The following is a 17,169-nucleotide window of genomic DNA, read 5'->3' as shown; positions in this document are numbered from 1 at the left end:
AGATAAGGATTAGACATTTAGGTGCCATTGTCATAAAAACGGGCCGTAAAAGCTCTCTTCTTTGTTTGAGGTTCCTGTCTCTTTAAGTTAGTTATCTCGACAGTTCCTGTTAGTTAAAAGAGAGAAGGGGGGTGTTGGGGCCATGTGTTACTTAAAAGGGTTCTTTTGATGTCTTTAGATTGGTTGTGTGTGTGGGGGCTGCTATGTTGCAGACGAAAAGTCTTCTGCAGACTGGAAAAGTTTTAATTCAAAACTTTTCATTTCTTGATTGTCCGATATTCATATTTGGCTCATACTCCACTACAACATGTTGGGAATCCTCTGATGCAATCAGCTAAAAACAGGGGTGTGGTCATGCATCAGTCATGGGCTGGTCATAAACAAGAAGAAATATATGTCCAAATGTTTGTAGAAAACTTTTCTAATGAGTGAGTTCAACTAGATTAATCTGCACCCATCGCTGACACAGTATACGCATGTTCCACTGCATACACGCAGCTTTTTGTATGCTCTTCAGTAGAATGGATATTATGATGGGACTGGTTTCCTACCCTGCTCCAATAGGTACATAATGCAGTTTCTACATTGCTGAGCCTGGAGTAGCAACAGCAGAGGCTCTCTTATCCCTATTATAAGTCAGTGAAACATCACAATAATTTTTGAGCTGTAATTTTAACATAAAACACTAGCTAGTTTTCCCTTAAAACCCTTTTAAATTTTCATTCAAATGTCAGCTGCTGAGAATGCACTTACAAAGAAATATCACATACATTCTCAGTCAGTTACGTGTCTTCTTGTAGATACAAAACTGACTCTATCTAAATGTGCTCCCTCAGGTGTTCTTTTGAATGGGAACATCTGGAATTCCCTACTCTCCTCTCTGTGATTTCACATTTTAAAAGTCAGCAGAGCTATTTTGTTCAACCTCAGAGTATGTTTTAGATTTTCAGATTTTTTTTTCCACATACGTAGTTTTTAAATTATCAAAGAATAAATTAAATTTAATAAAAATGTAATTCTTTAATAATTATAAATATGTTATAAACAGAGGGATTTCACTCACTTCTAGTTCATGTTTAGTTTTCGTTTCGTTTTGTTTATGTGATTTGTATTTTTATGTGTGATATGTATTTTTTATAATTTGTATCAACTGTCATTTATCATGTCTTGTATCTGGAGAAGGAAAAGTGTAAATTGTTTTATTGATTGTTCATATAATTTCTTCCCTCTATTTCACTGTTCTCTGGTGCAGAGCGAAAAACTGTTTGATTTAAATAGCAGTTAATTCAAATTCTTTCCATTACTATCTAATACAGAATTTATAATTTGGCCATAACGCTAAAAGAAGCTTTTTTATGACATTTTGATACATAAGCATTACAATTTAATCATGTCTTTTATCTCACTCTTTTGTTACACTGCTTACCCTTTTGTATGTTATCATTTCTGCATTTCTGTAAAGCACTTTGAGCTGTATTCATGTATGAAAGTTGCTACACAAATAAAGATTATTATTTCACTCCATTCTTCAATGTTGAGGACCCCCAGACGTCCACCACACAGCTTGTATGCTTTGGCTGGTGGATTATTCACCTTGCTGCAGTGACACTGATTTGGTGATGGTGTTAGTGTGTGTTGCACTGGTACGAGTGGATGAGACACAGCAGTGTGGTTGGAATTTTTAATAATTTTGTTAATACACTGTCCACTCTGTTAGACACACCTACCTATGTTGGTGCATGTAGTAGATGAAAAGTCAGAGAGAGTAGCTCTATTGTCACACAGTTTGTGTTGGTCCTCCTCCGGTCCTTCATCAGCAGACAAAGGATGCTGCACACTGCTTTTGGCTGTATTTCTTATTTAATTTTTTTTTTTTTTTTTTGTGGACTATCCACAGTCCAGCAGTGTCACTGAGAGGTTTTAGAAACTCCAGTAACCCTGCTGTGTCTAATCCACTCATATCACATCAGTGTCAGCGCAGTGCTCAGTATAATTCACCAGCTCTGTGGTGGTCCTGATCATTGAAGAACAGTCTGTAGTTGTTGAACTTCAAAGTGCTCCTGTATGGTCTGTGGCCATGAGGGAATGGACAGTGAATGTAGAAACAAAGGGGTTGTAATAATGTTATGGCTGATCGCTGTATATCAAAATGTTTGCTGTGTTTGCACACCCCTCTTCTGGGACACAAGGAGAGGGACAGAGCAAGGGAAGCAGTGGCAGCGGTGGGTGAAGTGTTAAATGCTTTTAAATATAGGCCTGTGTTCTAAAAGCAAATGAGTGAATCACACAGCAGTGAGGTATTAAAGAGGAAACCTGACGCTGGGCTGGCCGTGCTGCAGCTGCCATCCAAACATTCGCCTGAATAGCTGTAAAACACTTTGACAGCACTGTTGACTATGTGTCTAGGTAGATACTTTGTTTTTAAGATGCCAGAGATCTACCGAAATAGAGGGAGCACCTGTTTCACCCAAAAAGAATGACAAAAGTTAAAAACTGATCCAGCATGAGAAGGGGCTCGTGGAGGCTTTTGCTGGTTGCTGTTTTGGTAGGAGGCATGCAGTGTATGCCATTACTGAGGATGGTGGGATGGGGTGGGGTTGGTTACTGTTGGGGGGGCCAAGTGTGGGGGGAGACAAAACCCTTTTTAGTGCCTAATGCATAGCAGTTAAGTAACACCTTCAACACAGGATCAGAAAATGAATGCACTTTATGATGTAGGTGACTGACCTGAGGGGTCGTCAAGGCTGAAGGAGATTCTGACCTCAGGTTTGTCGGCGGTCACTCGTTTTGTTGAGGTGATCATTTATTCCTTGAGGAAGGGAGACACGGGTGGATGGACACGGAGGGCACAAAGCGTGTTTCCTTTAATACACAGCTGTAATGTGAGATCATTCACCTCTCAGGGGCTATGACTGGATTTCATCATGTGCCCAAAGCTGCATCAGGGATTAAACAATTAGAGTCAGAGCCAGAGAGTGAGGTCACTCTTCTCTGGGACTGGTTAGTGTCTTTGATCTGACCAAAGCATTTCTTATAGCACACACAGACACAGACAAACACACACACACACACACACACAAAACAAACGTGCATTAATTAATGCAATAGATAAGCCTTTTTTCCAGAAGGATGTATGTAAAACGTTTCATTAAATTAAACCTTAATGCATTACATTATGTGAAACACAAATAAAGTCACATACTGTATGAAGGCTGAGCATATTTTAACACAGCAGTGAAACTCATAGGTTAGTATCAGAGGTTCATATAGAAGTTCAGAAGAAAGTAAACTTACCTTGAGGCAGAATTTCCTTCTAAGAAACTCCCTCAAATGAAACGTTTTGAAAATCTGAAAACAGTCCTCTTTGAATACAAATGAAGACTAAATTCAGCTGAGGTCTTCCTGAAGTCCTGAATAAATTAGCTGGTTTCGCTAATGTGGGCTAGCATTGCCTTCTTTCAAAGTAGACAAAGGAGTCATATCGGCAGGTCTTCAGAAGCAGCGGTGTGTGTATGAGAGTCGGTTTGAGTGTGTGTGTGTGAGAAAGTGTGTGCTGCCCACTAGAATAAAGCTCTGGTGGGAGTCCCCTGATGGCACTAACACTAACGAGTGACTTTAGAGAGGAAATATGTTCGCTGCTCCAGTCAGTGATACTGAGTTTGAAACCGTAACCGTTCTTTCTTACTTTATGTCTTTTTTTATCGGAGACTTTGAATGATACCGTATTATTGAATTATTCTAATTCAAATGTAGCCGCTGGGAATATACATTTAAACATTAGTAATATTTAAGGAGTAAATTTAATCGGTTTCAACGATAAAGGCAGTCGTTTAAACAGCCTTTTCTCTTTTTTATATGTGGGTATTTATTTCTGTAGTTACTGCAGATTTAAGAAGACATATCCTTGTACCAAAACAAGCTTAAATGGTTTTATGAGTTAAAAAAATAAATTAAAACATAGTAATTCAATAATTAAACACACACTCATACATATATGTTTATATGTGTATATCCTGTGTTCTGATCTTGCTCTGCATTAGGCACTAAAAAGAGTTTTGTGCTCTGGTTTCCTCCCACAGTCCAAAAATACATATTGGAAGGTGGATTGGCTACTCAAAAGTGTCCATAGGTGTGAGTAAATGTGTAAGTGTGTGTTGCCCTGCAAAGGCCAGGCCTTTCCGAAGGACTTGTTCCCACCTTGTGCCCAGTGATTCTGGGTAGGCTCTGACCCATCACGACCCTAAACCAATAAGTGGTTACAGACAATGAATGATTGAAGGAATTAATGAATAAGGTTCAATCCCAACATTGATTTTCTTCACAGAATAATCTAGTATTCTTGTAATTTTATAAAAGCATAGCCTTCATGTATTACTCAAATGTGATATAACTCCCCCTTAAGTGATCAAAAAATGCAACAAATTTAGAGCAGGTCAAAGAGCAGCTTGTAGCTGAATCTATATAAAATATACAAACTGTATCTCTTATACACACTGATCAGCCATAACATTATCCACACTCATTGTTCGTTTTATCAGCTTTACTTGCCATATAGGTGCACACTGTAATTCTTCAGTTACAGACCCTAGTTAATATGTTGCTCTGCACACTTTGTAAGCATCTTAACCTGTACCTCAATGGTCAGGACCATCCACAGACCAGGTAATTTGTTGCTGGGTTATTCTCAGCGCTGCAGTGACCCTGACACTGGGGTGGTATGTTTGATGAATAGACAGACAGTCCTGGTGGAGTTATTAAACATTGTGAACCAGCCAACCGTGTCCTGGGGACACATCCTGTAACCTTGAAAATGACTAAAAAGCACGGTGGATCAACACAACAACTACACAACTCATTCTACATCTACAAGGTGGGCCTGAAAGGTAAGTGTCTAATTGAGTGGCCAGTGAGTAGGAACAGTTGTTAAAAACTCTAGCAGCACTGCTGTGTCTTATACAGCACAATACTTAACACACCACTGTGGCATCACACTCTCTGCAGTGCTGAGAATGATACCCCACAAATAATACTCTGGTGTTCCCTATGGGAGTCCTGACATTCGAAGCACAAGGTGATAGGGGGATAACAAAGTGTGCAGAGCAGATGGCTTCCAGACTGTAACTGTAGAACAAAATGCACATATGCAATAAATAGAACTGATAAAATGGACAATGATTGTAGAAACCTGCAGAGCACAATAGGAGGTGTTGTCACGTGCATTCTGCAATGTATTAGTTACAAATTATTAATTAACTTCCTACGTAGATTTTATAAGATTTTGTTCTTTACATTTAGAAATTAATGAATACTAAAGCAGCAACATTATCTAGGAGGGAAGCAAAAAACAATTAATTGTATTTGTTTTCTGAAATCGATTCTCTCTGAGATCTGCTAGTCGTCCTGTAACAGTGATTCTCCCTGTATCTGGTATCGACGTCTTTCCTGTCCTTTCTTGGCCGGGTGTCTCAGTGTGGTCTCAGTGTCTGTTTCTCCGCTGGGCTCTGGTCTTTTCTCTCTCTGAACATGGCCCTCCACGTCCCTAAAGCCCCGGGCTTCGCTCAGATGTTAAAGGATGGCGCCAAGGTACGGACCGAGAGGTTTTTACGCTCTTTAATACAGTCAGGTCTCAGCAGGTTCAGAGAGACGCTGTAACGTTAGCTACATTAGCGCCACTAGCGTGGATCATGTGGGTGGAGATTTCTAGAACATGAGCCCAAGAATCACACTCATTGCTCAAATTCATGAAAACAAACCGGTCTCCTTGTGTGTTTATGCGATTAATTATCAATTGTCCTACTGTAGGATATGATTAGTGTTATGATTTTAAAATAATAATGTTTTTGTAACATCACCTAGTTGCTACTGAAGCATGTGCATCTACCGGCAGCCTCCCAGGCTGTGCCCAAAATGACTCCACTGCTTCCTACATAGCGCACTAGTGATATGTTGTTTAGGAACTTTCAGCAACTGAATCGAGTTATTGTCCAGTAAGGAACTATTCACTTAAGGGTGCCTCTAAAATTACTATTTGTTACAGTCGTTATGTGCTGTTTTAGTGCTGAAGCCATCGTTGCAACGTCTATCTAGTGCACTACGTAGGGCGCTTGAAGCACTTTGAGATTCAGCGCTAGTTCTCCGTTAGCCGTTTAGTGATTAGCCTAGCTGTAATATAGGGAAGGATGCATTTCTATGAGAATTGGTGGCCTTTACCGTGTTCAGGGAAATGTAGCTAATGAACTCCGCCTGGTAAAATTTGCACACTCCTCTAATTTCATCAACTGAGCATATAGGTACACGTTGTATTTCTACAATTTCATACTGTATTTCATCCTTTGGTAGCCATGTTTGTCTTTCAATGTATATTGTCTTTCAGTGGTCAGGACTATCAGAGAGCAGGTATATTTGGCTCATGCCTCATCTTCAGCACTACAGTGGCACTGAGTGTCAAAGCACTGTGTTATGCTGGTACGAGTAGATCAGACACAGCAGGCTCCCACTCATTGGCCCCTTGTTTAGACGCACATACACTAGCCTACTTTGCAGATGTAAAATCAGAGACAGTATCTTGTGCTTCTCCAGTATGCTTGAATAATCATCATAATATTAAGTTACACATATGGGTGTGGTCACAGAAGGCTCTGATCTGATCTCACCAACTCCTTGTTGGCATAGCAACAAATGGACAATAGTATCTAACTGTCGAACTAGAAAATTCACCTATAATATGTAGCTGAGGAAAGTTTTGTTAATATTTATGATACTAATTTTGGCCAGTCAATGTAGAAATAAAAAGGCATATCAGTTTCCTAGTAAACAGTTTATGCATTTTAATGCATTTAGGGAAGAAAACATTAATTTAATTGATTAGGTTTAAAAAATAAAGTACAGATATTTAGGTCCAGCTGACCTGCACCTTCTTAACTGTCAGCTCTTCTGGACTAAAATAATTGCCTCAAATGCTAACTTGATTTGTGTCATATCTAAACATCAATTCTTTTTTATATAGGATTCCTATATCATTATAAAGCCCAGACAGTAAAAGCAGCTAGAATGCAGCTGGTTGTTGTTAATAAAATGTATTGTGTGATTATATTTATTAACAGTAATAATACAAAAATGGTGCTTTACATTTTATCAATACATCATAATTGTCTAGAATTAATAAAACTGAATTTGGAGCTTTTCGGTGTAGTTAAAATAAATACTAGTGCATATTGCAGAATAGTAAAAATCTATTGAGAACACAACTAAAGTCTCTATTCTGTGACCAGCACTTTGAATGGGGTCTGTTACCATTATCAGCTGTTGGTCTATTGATTCCATAAGTGCACATTTTTGCGGAATGATCCAAGTAACAAAAAACGAATTTGGGTGTAAAGTGGAGAAAACATTGGTGCCAACATTGCAATAACGTCTTTTTTTTTTTTTTTTTTTTTGCCCATTATACTTTTATATTGCGTGGGATACGCTTTGCAAAGCTTTCTGTTGTTTGATGAAGGACTGTAATTTGTCTCCTGTGCTCAGCATTATTCCGGTTTGGAGGAAGCCGTTTTCAGAAACATCCAGGCGTGCAAGGAGCTGGCACAGACAACAAGAACTGCATATGGACCCAATGGTATTTGTTACAATATGCATTACTTTGTTATTTTGACATTTTATCTGTCGCCAATTGAAATTTTCTTTGTTTCTGATTGTGTCCTTGTGTTGATGTATTTTCCAGGCATGAACAAAATGGTCATCAATCACTTGGAGAAACTTTTTGTCACCAATGATGCTGCCACCATTTTGCGAGAGCTGGAGGTGGGTTGGTGCTTTGTGCATCTTTGATATGATACATGGCATGCCATCATTTCTAATGTAAAACGTGATGTTGGTTTTGTTTTGTTTTATTTTATTTAGGTCCAGCACCCAGCTGCTAAGATGATTGTAATGGCATCTCACATGCAGGAGCAGGAAGTAGGGGATGGAACAAACTTTGTGCTGGTGTTTGCAGGTGCTCTGCTGGAACTGGCAGAGGAACTGCTCCGAATGGGACTCTCTGTGTCAGAAGTGAGTAGGGACTGCTTTATTCACACCTATCTTATTGGTCCATTTTGTAGAAGCATAGTCAAGAGAGTAGCTGCATGTTTGTTGCTGGAGAGTTTGTGTTGGTCATCCTCTATTCCATCATAGTTGGTCACAGGGTACAGTTGGTTGGATGCTTTGGTTGGTGGAATGTTCTCAATCTAGTAGTGACACTGAGGTGTTTTAAAAACTCCAGCAGCACTACTGTTTCTAAACAGCTCATACCAGCACAGCACACTAACACACCACCACCACTTCAGTGTCACAGCAGAGTTGAGAATGATCCATTATCCAAATAATAACTGTATGTCTGTTTTATGGGGATCTTGACTTTGAATGAACAGGGTGTGGGAGTCTGACAGACGTTGTTTATGTAGAACCAAAGAAGTACAGAAACAGAAACTCCTCTCCCCCACATAGAGACGCAGACAGCAGCACATTCATAGCGAGATATTTCCTCAGACATGGTGTAGGCTTCAGGGACGAATAAAAATTTTGAACAAAGGAAAAATACCGGGGTCTCTGGGGAAAACTCAACGAGAAGCGATACCACGAGGGAAAAACGTGCCAGCTTTGTATTAATTACTTTCTTGCCACCTCATGTAAACTCTGCTCTGTCCCAAACAATGACCTACTTCCTAAATAGTGCACTTTAAAGATGATGTTTGAGATTTAGCCATAGCAGGTGTAATTCTAGAGCGACGCAGACACTAACACAGAAGTATAAATGCTCGCAACAGCATAGGGCTCTAGCATAGCCTATGTTAGCTCTGTGTCGAGTCAATGAAGAAGTGGCCTTTAAGTCCTATCATGTTGTTTTACTCTGTAACCTGTCTTGATGTGTCCTCCTTTGGTGTTTATTTCTGTAGGATTTCAATTGCAGCAAGATGAATAAATGCAGACATTTTAGTGCAGTAGCTTCTAAGTTAAATGAATAAAAACATGTATTGTTTTGAAATATCTGAAACATCTGTTCAGTGCCAATATACCTTTAAATGAATATCTGTAAATTTGTTGTGTGTGGATATGGTGTAGCCCACAGCTTATAAATTTATTTTTTCCCCAATTCAGGTCATTGAGGGATATGAGATGGCCTGCAAGAAAGCTCTGGAAATTCTGCCAGACCTTGTCTGCTCCTCTGTTAAGAACCTGCATGACTTGGCCGAGACCACAGCCATGATCCGTTCTGCTGTGATGAGCAAACAGTATGGCAATGAGGATTTCCTCGCTGATCTCATCGCACAAGCCTGTGGTAAAGATCTTTTTAATAGCATCCCAAGTTGTGAGAATTATTCGATGTAAATTTGAATACGTCTTTATTTCATTTACAGTTTCTATCTTCCCCGAGTCCGGCAATTTCAATGTAGATAATGTCAGAGTGTGTAAGATTTTGGTGAGTTTTCAAAGCATTTAAGTGGTCAAAGCAGTTTAATGTGGTCAATCTTTTTTATGGTATATATATATATATATATATATTTGATTACTGTCTTGTTCTCATTCTGGTTATTTTTAAATGAAGGGATCTGGACTGAATGCCTCCTCAATGCTGCATGGAATGGTTTTCAAGAAGGAAACTGAAGGAGACCTCACATCAGTTAAAGATGCCAAAATCGCTGTATTTTCTTGTCCATTTGATTGCATGGTTACTGAGACCAAGGTGAGAATATATTTAAAAAATGAATCTGGAATTAGAACAAAAGGAAAAAAAAAAACTTGCCTCTTTTACCTTTTGAATACAAATATATAAACAGAAAGTTAATCCAAATTGGAGGTCATGTAATGTTATAGTGAGAAAGAATAAGAGATATTTCAGTCATTTGTTATTAGAAAAAATGCAAATGTATATGTAGGTAAGCTAGCAATATACTTAGTAAACCAATTAATTTAATAATTGACAAATGTTTCTGCCCAGATAGAACTTAAAACCTTGTTTGTTCTTTTTCAATTACTTAGTATGACTTGATTGAATTGCCATTCCTAATTATTGTATTACTGTATTTAATTAGCAGGTTTGCTCATTATCTTCTTATGTTCTGTGTTAATAATACTACAGGTTTTTGTAGGAATGGTTATTCTCATATGCAGCTGGTTCTTTTCATTTCCACAGCAATATAAGCATTAGCCTAGGTTGATTTATGCTGTGTACTTTGTTAGGTAACCTGCCACTTTGTCTGGTAAACATGTAACTACAATCAGTGGATAGTGGATTTTAATTTGCCATTATGATTTTACCCTTCCCTTCTTTTCCCTAGGGCACGGTGTTGATAAAGAATGCGGAGGAGCTGATGAACTTCAGCAAAGGAGAGGAGGACTTGATGGAGGCACAGGTGAAGTCTATTGCTGATGCGGGCGCTAATGTGGTAGTGACTGGAGGAAAGGTGGCTGATATGGCTTTGCACTATGCCAACAAGTACCAGATCATGGTTGTCCGGTAAGAATGGACAATTATATACTTTTACCTGTTTATTATTATTTTTTTCCAGATGTTTATTTTATGGGTGAATTACAAATAATACAGCTTTTGTCTGTGGACTGACACAATGTATTGTTTTCTGTGTTTAATCAAGGCTCAACTCCAAATGGGATCTTAGAAGGTTATGCAAAACAGTTGGAGCTGTAGCATTGCCTAAAATGGTGAGTCATAAACTCTGCCCACAGCCCCTCATAAAGCTCATTTGACTTAGACAGTATCCTGATCCAAGTTTCATCTGCACAAAACCTGCAACAACCCCCACCCTTTTCTGCTCAAAAACACAAGTTCCTTTTGTTTGACTCCATAATATAAATGAAGGAAAAAATCACCTGAAAAGGAACAGATGGGTCCTGCTCCAAATTCTGAAATCCTGAACACTACCAGCCATTGAGCGAGTTAGCACTGTTGCTCTGAACATGTAGCCTGTAAAAGAGTGATCCATCATAGTGAGAGAGAAATTCCAGGATGAACCTACTTAGGGAACTTATATCCAGCTGTGCAAAGTCATGTTTAATGAAACAGGGAGAATTGTAGATGAATAATATAAATGCTGTTTACACTTCCCCAGACTGTTCCCACTCCAGAGGAGATGGGGTACTGTAACAGTGTTTACCTGACCGAAGTTGGAGATACCCAGGTTGTAGTATTTAAACATGGTGAGAGCTCTTCAGTCACTTCACTTTGTCATTAGACTGCTTTTAGCTTTTTCATTTGTCCACTTTGTCGAGTTTTTCCACTCTGGACTGCAGAGCCACTTATAAGGATATTATTCCAGACGAAAAAATAAACCTATCTAATTACAGAGAAAGAAGAGGGAGCTATATCTACTCTGGTGATTCGAGGCTCCACAGACAACCTGATGGATGACATTGAAAGAGCCATTGATGATGGAGTGAACACTTTTAAGGTCCTTGTCAGGGTAAGTTTCTAGCTTAATGCAATTTATTTATACTCATTTTCCTCATTTATTTCCATTTTGCCCTCTGTTCTTATTGACTATGTAAGTAGGTTTTCTGGCAGCAGACATTTATAAACATTAACTTTGCTTGATGTTTAAAATGGAACTGAATGAGTGGTGGTGTTCTCTGTTGGTCTGAATAATATTGATAGTGCTTTCATAGGCTTTTTTTCATGTTTTCCTAGGACAAGAGACTGTGTCCTGGCGCCGGAGCTACAGAAATTGAACTGGCTAAACAGATTATGTCTTATGGAGAGGTAAGATGATAACATCACTGCAGTAAAGAATTTACTAATGATAATGTTGTTTGAAAGTCAGTATAAAGTGTATTTTTACCATGTATTTGCTAAATAGGTTTGTTAGCAGTAATTGCAATTAAAACCACATTCAATTTTGTGTAAATGGTTCAATGCATGTACAAGAATCTGCAATAAGGAAATACCACTGACAACTGAAGTGAATAGTGTTGATTATCTTGTTACAGTGGAACCTATCAAAGGGCAGGGGTATATCAGGTGGCAGTGAACAGACGCATCTTAAAATGTATTAGTTGGAAACAGGAAAAATAGGGAGCCTATTTTAACAAGGGCCAAATAATTATGGCCATACTATTTTGGTCAGAGCCTCTCAAAAATGGAAAGTCTTGTGGGGTTTTTCGCATTATGCAGTGGTTAGTATCCTACCAAATGAGGTCCAAATAAGGACATTGGTTGAACCAGCAATATTGGTGGGTGCAAAAATACAGCCCATTAAATTGCAGCTATTGTTTTAGCTTGAAGCTAACATCTTAGATTGTGGATATAGCATCAGATCAGGAGACATCTCACACACATTATACTCTAATAAACACAATGATGCTGTATTAAATTGAATTGTGACTTTTATATTGTTTACTTGGTTAAAAAAAAAAGCTCTGAATTTTCTGAAAACTGGTTTGCTTCTTTCAGTCTTGTCCAGGTTTGGAGCAGTACGCCATTAAAAAGTTCGCAGAGGCTTTTGAGGCATTGCCACGTGCTTTGGCAGAAAACTCTGGCGTGAAGGGCAATGAGCTGATTTCCAAATTGTATGCGGTTCACCATGAGGGCAACAAAAACATGGGCTTTGATATTGAGGTGAATATTACGAGTCATGGAACTTGATTTTGAAGTCCTTTAAAAAAGCACTAATATTACTTCATAGTCTTTATTGTTATTTACAGTTTTTGTCATCTTTTGATAGGGTGAAGGACCTGCTGTGAAGGACATGCTTGAGGCAGGTGTTCTGGATCCTTACCTGGTCAAACACTGGGGCATCAAAATGGCCACCAATGCAGCCATCACAGTCCTCCGGGTCGATCAGGTCAGCTTTTACTTCACTGAACTGAAAAGTCAGGACTAACAGCAAAATGTTTGTTTATTATATATATATATATATATATATATATATATATATATATATATATATATATATATATATATATATATATATTTATTTATTTATTTTTCTCCTGAGTTTACAGAGGTGTATATAAGCCAATTTTGTATTGTAATGTGATGCACATGTGTATCAGATCATAATGGCGAAACCAGCAGGGGGCCCCAAAGCTCCTAAACAGCAAGGCCACTGGGACAAAGACGGATGGGATGAAGAGCCTGATAAATTTGAAACACATCACTGATGATTATCCCCAAAAATGGGACAGGTGCACCATCATATATTGTGTGTGCCTAACCACCTGGAGTTTGGGAGTGTTTGATGGAATGCATGAACACATTCACTTTTTGAAAACCAATGTCTCTAGGGAGGACAATATAATTTGTCATTGTTTGAGCAGAAGACCTCAGAAATGACCTTATACCTTACTGTTGTCCCCCCCAACCTTATATTGAATCTTAAGTTAAAGGGGACTTTTACAGATCAACCCTGATGATTGATAAAATTGCAGGTCTGCAATTAATGCTCCTTAAAAAACTTGGCAAATATTTATTTACCTCATACCCTTAATAAAATCAAGTAATTAAAAAAAGTAGCATCTCCAACATTTATATTTTAATCTTTTAGTTTTTTGTCACCACTGCTGTAAATTATTCTTTGCGAATTGCATGTCCAAACATTCTGATTTATTTACCTTAAATTAATTGTGCTATTAAATGTATATGGAAACCCATATATGAGATAGATGTCATTATAGAGACGAAGATCACTTCGTCGAAAATCACTGCTTGACTGAAAATAAGGCAGAATATACCTTAGTTTTGCTTTTCCTTTAGATGTTGAACTGCATTTGATGAGCAATAGTAGGGCTACATCTGATGGTTTATTAATGAGCAGGGCAATTTCCCGCACATGGTTTAACACTCTTGGCACCAAACTAACTTTGTTATTAATCACAGAGTTAATTGTCATAGTTTTTAATCACAGTATTTTGAAGTGGTGAACTAAGCACGGACACACTTTAACTGCATGTTGCATGCACTTGATGCACTTTTTTCTTACAGGATATTTTTATATATTGCATTTTCTTGGCACTATCCTCTGTATTAAATAGTATGAGGTCTTCCCTTTTACAGCAGATTTGAACAGATCTGTATTTATCTCTCGTCCCTGCAGATCATCATGGCCAAGCCGGCTGGTGGACCCAAAGCTCCACAGGAGAAGAAAGACTGGGATGAAGATGAATGAGCTTGTCTTGCTTATACACTTCTGTATCCTGTGTCCCCTCTTCAGTGTTTTGACTGTTTATTTAATATCAACACTTCATTTTGTATTTTATTTTGTTTAGCACAAGCTTTTGGAGTCAGTTGTGTAAACAAAAATGGATGGCTCTGTAGTTTTTCTGGTCCCAATAAAAGGCACTTGAGCTATCAAATATCTGTCAAGGATAATATTTTATAGTTTCTTTGCTGTGAATTGTCTTTTGTAAAATTTGTGTGAGCAATATTTCATCTAATGTTGACATCAATATGTTACACAAGCCTGAGTGTGCAGTTTCTTTTCCCCATGAATCTGTTATAGAATATTGACGTTTGAATGCTGTTGATTTCTACGACGGAGGTTTAGGGCCACAGCGGTAAAAAAAAAAAAAAAAAAAAACAAGATTCTGAGAAAAAAAAGTCGGAATAATTCTGAGAAAAAAAAAAAGTCGGAATAATTCTGAGAAAAAAAAAAAGTCGGAATAATTCTGAGAAAAAAAAAAAGTCGGAATAATTCTGAGAAAAAAAAAAGTCGGAATAATTCTGAGAAAAAAAAAAGTCTGAATAATTCTGAGAAAAAGAAAAAGTCTGAATAATTCTGAGAAAAGAAAAAGTCGGAATAATTCTGAGAAAAGAAAAAGTCGGAATAATTCTGAGAGAAAAAAAAAGTCGGAATAATTCTGAGAGAAAAAAAAAGTCGGAATAATTCTGAGAGAAAAAAAAAGTCGGAATAATTCTGAGAGAAAAAAAAAGTCGGAATAATTCTGAGAGAAAAAAAAAGTCGGAATAATTCTGAGAGAAAAAAAAGTCGGAATAATTCGCTGCGTATAATGGAGCAGACACAGTGTAAAAGTGTAGAACTCCGGCGCCCACGAGGCTCCATCGTGTTACGGCTCGGACTCGTACAAAAAACTAAAGCCTTTATGCATGAATTATTTATTAAACGCATTCACAGACATGACGCAGCCCCTGACTGAGATGCATAAAGGCTTTAGTTTTTTGTAAGAGTCCGAGCCGTAACACGATGGAGCCTCGTGGGCGCCGGGGTTCTACACTTTTACACTGTGTCTGCTCCATTATACGCAGCGAATTATTCTGACTTTTTTTCTCAGAATTATTCTGACTTTTTTTCTCAGAATTATTCTGACTTTTTTTCTCAGAATTATTCCGACTTTTTTTCTCAGAATTATTCCGACTTTAATCTCGGAATCTTGTTTATTTTTTTATTTTTTATTTTTTTACCACTGTAGCCCTAAACCTCCGTCGTAGATTTCACCTTTCTACCTTAAAGGAGTTTAAAATGCATTATTGAAAATATCTGTGAAATTTCAGAGATTAAACATTTCTGATGTCTCTTCCTGTCACCAGTACCGTTACCAGTTTAGGCTCTTAATCTCTAAACTGGAACAAAACAAGCCACTGATGATCTACAACCACTTTATTAATACTTTTCAAAATTTTGTGGAATTGCCTTTTAATAGAAGAAGCAACATTTTTAAGTGGATGGAAACATTTCTGAAACATTGTTTACAGGTTCGCTGTCTACTGACAAATTGCTTATAAAGGTGTTATATTTCATGTAAATCATTTGTAGAAAAAATACTAAATTCGCGTCACAGGAGCGCGCACTAATGCCAAAAGTTTTTGATCCATTTCACTGAATCGATTCCTAACAACTTTCGCTATCGGGGGTTAGATGATTCGTTGGTTCAAAAGTCATGTTTCGGTCTGTAACACATTTAATTGGTTCACTCAAGTCACGCTATATGACAAATATGATGTATATTATGGCAATTTTCAGACAATGGTTTAACATTGATTTAGTGGAAAGGTTAAATTAAACAAGGAAAATCTGACAACAATGGGTGTGATAGGCTTTAAAGAATTTCCAGTTTCCCTATTAATGTCACTGTTTTTCTTTGAGTGACTAGTGATATATTTAACACCCCTCAAGGTCATTGACGAACTTCAAAAAGTAAAACCATCTTCATCAGAATTAAACATTTCCAAGAAAAAAAAATCCACCCACTCAGCTGCTTGCCTGCTGAATTTACTGGGTGAGTAAGTTTATGAATTCCTGACTGTCTGAATTTGCTGCAGATGTAAAGAAATGCTCAGCCATTGTTACGTCTTTGATATAATCAGCACTTTGATGTCTTTGATGACAGAAATGTTCACAATGCAAACCATTGGTGAGCGCAAGGCAGGAACACACCCTGGAGGGAGCACCAGTCCTTCAAAGGGCAACACAGTCATCGGTTTCACGCCCTCACACCTATGGACAATTGGAGTGACCAATCCACCTACCAACGTGTGTTTTTGGACCATGGGAGGAAACCCACACAGACATGGGGAGAATACACCAAACTCCTCACAGACAGTCAACCAGAGCGGTACTTGAACCCACATCTTCCAGGTCCTGTTTTCCATGACGTGCATTTGTTCATTTCCTCTCGCTAGGTTTCGGATTTTGGGGTGGCGCTGTTGTATCCCCAGTGTTTCAGGACTAACCTGATGCTGTCAGGGCCGCAGCAAAACAACCCCTTGTAGGCGGGACTGTGAGTCTATTGGCTGCCGCAGTAAATGATAGACAGCTAACTCTGGCTGCGGATTGGCTCAATAAAAGTGATGACCAATGAGAAGCCGTGGGGTATTGGCCCCTCACCCCGGCTGAGGGAGGGCATCTGTCTGTTTGAAACAAATCACGTCTTAACAATTCAATCTCAAAAATACAGAACGCATCGCGTCCCACATCAGTCCAGTACGGCTTTTAGTGTCCAAATACCGGATGAGTATTTTATTTGACAACCCTAGTCTAATTAGGGAAGTTCCGCTGGACTTTAACGTCGTTAAATTTAGGGCACCTTCCACAGTGATCTACCGCTCCTAACCGTCTGTGGTGTGAAGCTGAATTCAGCGGCTTTTTGTTCGAACTTCCACATTAAATGTTGCGCATGCGCCTCCATTTAAGTTGGCCCCCACACGTCCTAAAATAACAGCGC

The 17,169-nt window shown here is 38.3% G+C and overlaps 2 protein-coding genes across 4 annotated transcripts in view; one reads left to right on the top strand and one right to left on the bottom strand.

Annotated features, from left to right (window-relative positions):
* The window catches only part of map3k7cl (map3k7 C-terminal like), a 28,641-nt gene extending 25,151 nt beyond the window's left edge, over positions 1 to 3,490 (bottom strand). The window contains exons 1-2 of one of the 2 annotated variants that reach the window (XM_066651614.1): positions 3,295 to 3,490; positions 2,728 to 3,030 (exon numbers count right to left, since the gene is read on the bottom strand). In XM_066651614.1, coding sequence (XP_066507711.1) covers positions 2,728 to 2,803 — 76 coding nt within the window. In that variant the 5' untranslated portion in view covers positions 2,804 to 3,030; positions 3,295 to 3,490. The remainder of the gene's footprint in view (positions 1 to 2,727; positions 3,031 to 3,294) is intronic. The other variant, XM_066651613.1, reaches the window with a different exon arrangement.
* Positions 3,491 to 5,425: 1,935 nt separating this feature from the next.
* On the top strand, positions 5,426 to 14,440 carry cct8 (chaperonin containing TCP1, subunit 8 (theta)). Of its 2 annotated transcripts, XM_066650831.1 has the most exons (16): positions 5,426 to 5,583; positions 7,525 to 7,615; positions 7,721 to 7,800; positions 7,900 to 8,049; positions 9,136 to 9,316; positions 9,396 to 9,457; positions 9,584 to 9,721; positions 10,317 to 10,495; positions 10,632 to 10,698; positions 11,106 to 11,193; positions 11,341 to 11,456; positions 11,681 to 11,752; positions 12,443 to 12,607; positions 12,714 to 12,833; positions 13,045 to 13,176; positions 14,085 to 14,440. In XM_066650831.1, exons 1-15 carry the CDS (start codon positions 5,524 to 5,526, stop codon positions 13,150 to 13,152), a joined length of 1,677 nt encoding a protein of 558 aa, XP_066506928.1. In that variant the 5' UTR covers positions 5,426 to 5,523; the 3' UTR covers positions 13,153 to 13,176; positions 14,085 to 14,440. The 2 variants fall into 2 exon arrangements, with proteins under 2 accessions (XP_066506928.1, XP_066506929.1); XM_066650832.1 differs by lacking the exon at positions 13,045 to 13,176 and having other exon boundaries at positions 14,085 to 14,373.
* The last annotated feature ends 2,729 nt before the right edge of the window (positions 14,441 to 17,169 follow it).

The sequence above is a fragment of the Hoplias malabaricus genome, chromosome 18 (assembly GCF_029633855.1).
Source record: "Hoplias malabaricus isolate fHopMal1 chromosome 18, fHopMal1.hap1, whole genome shotgun sequence".
NCBI lineage: Eukaryota > Metazoa > Chordata > Actinopteri > Characiformes > Erythrinidae > Hoplias > Hoplias malabaricus.
The sequence above is the reverse complement of the archived record's forward strand: the minus strand, read 5'-3'. Positions and strand labels throughout refer to the sequence as shown.

Bases quoted from the DNA above. Each gene is read 5' to 3' on its own strand.
- cct8 (XM_066650831.1), top strand. From the start codon at position 5,524: ATGGCCCTCCACGTCCCTAAAGCCCCGGGCTTCGCTCAGATGTTAAAG. The intron at 8,050-9,135 runs GTGAGTAGGGAC...TCCCCAATTCAG, and splicing joins TGGGACTCTCTGTGTCAGAA to GTCATTGAGGGATATGAGAT. The intron at 10,496-10,631 runs GTAAGAATGGAC...TGTTTAATCAAG, and splicing joins TACCAGATCATGGTTGTCCG to GCTCAACTCCAAATGGGATC.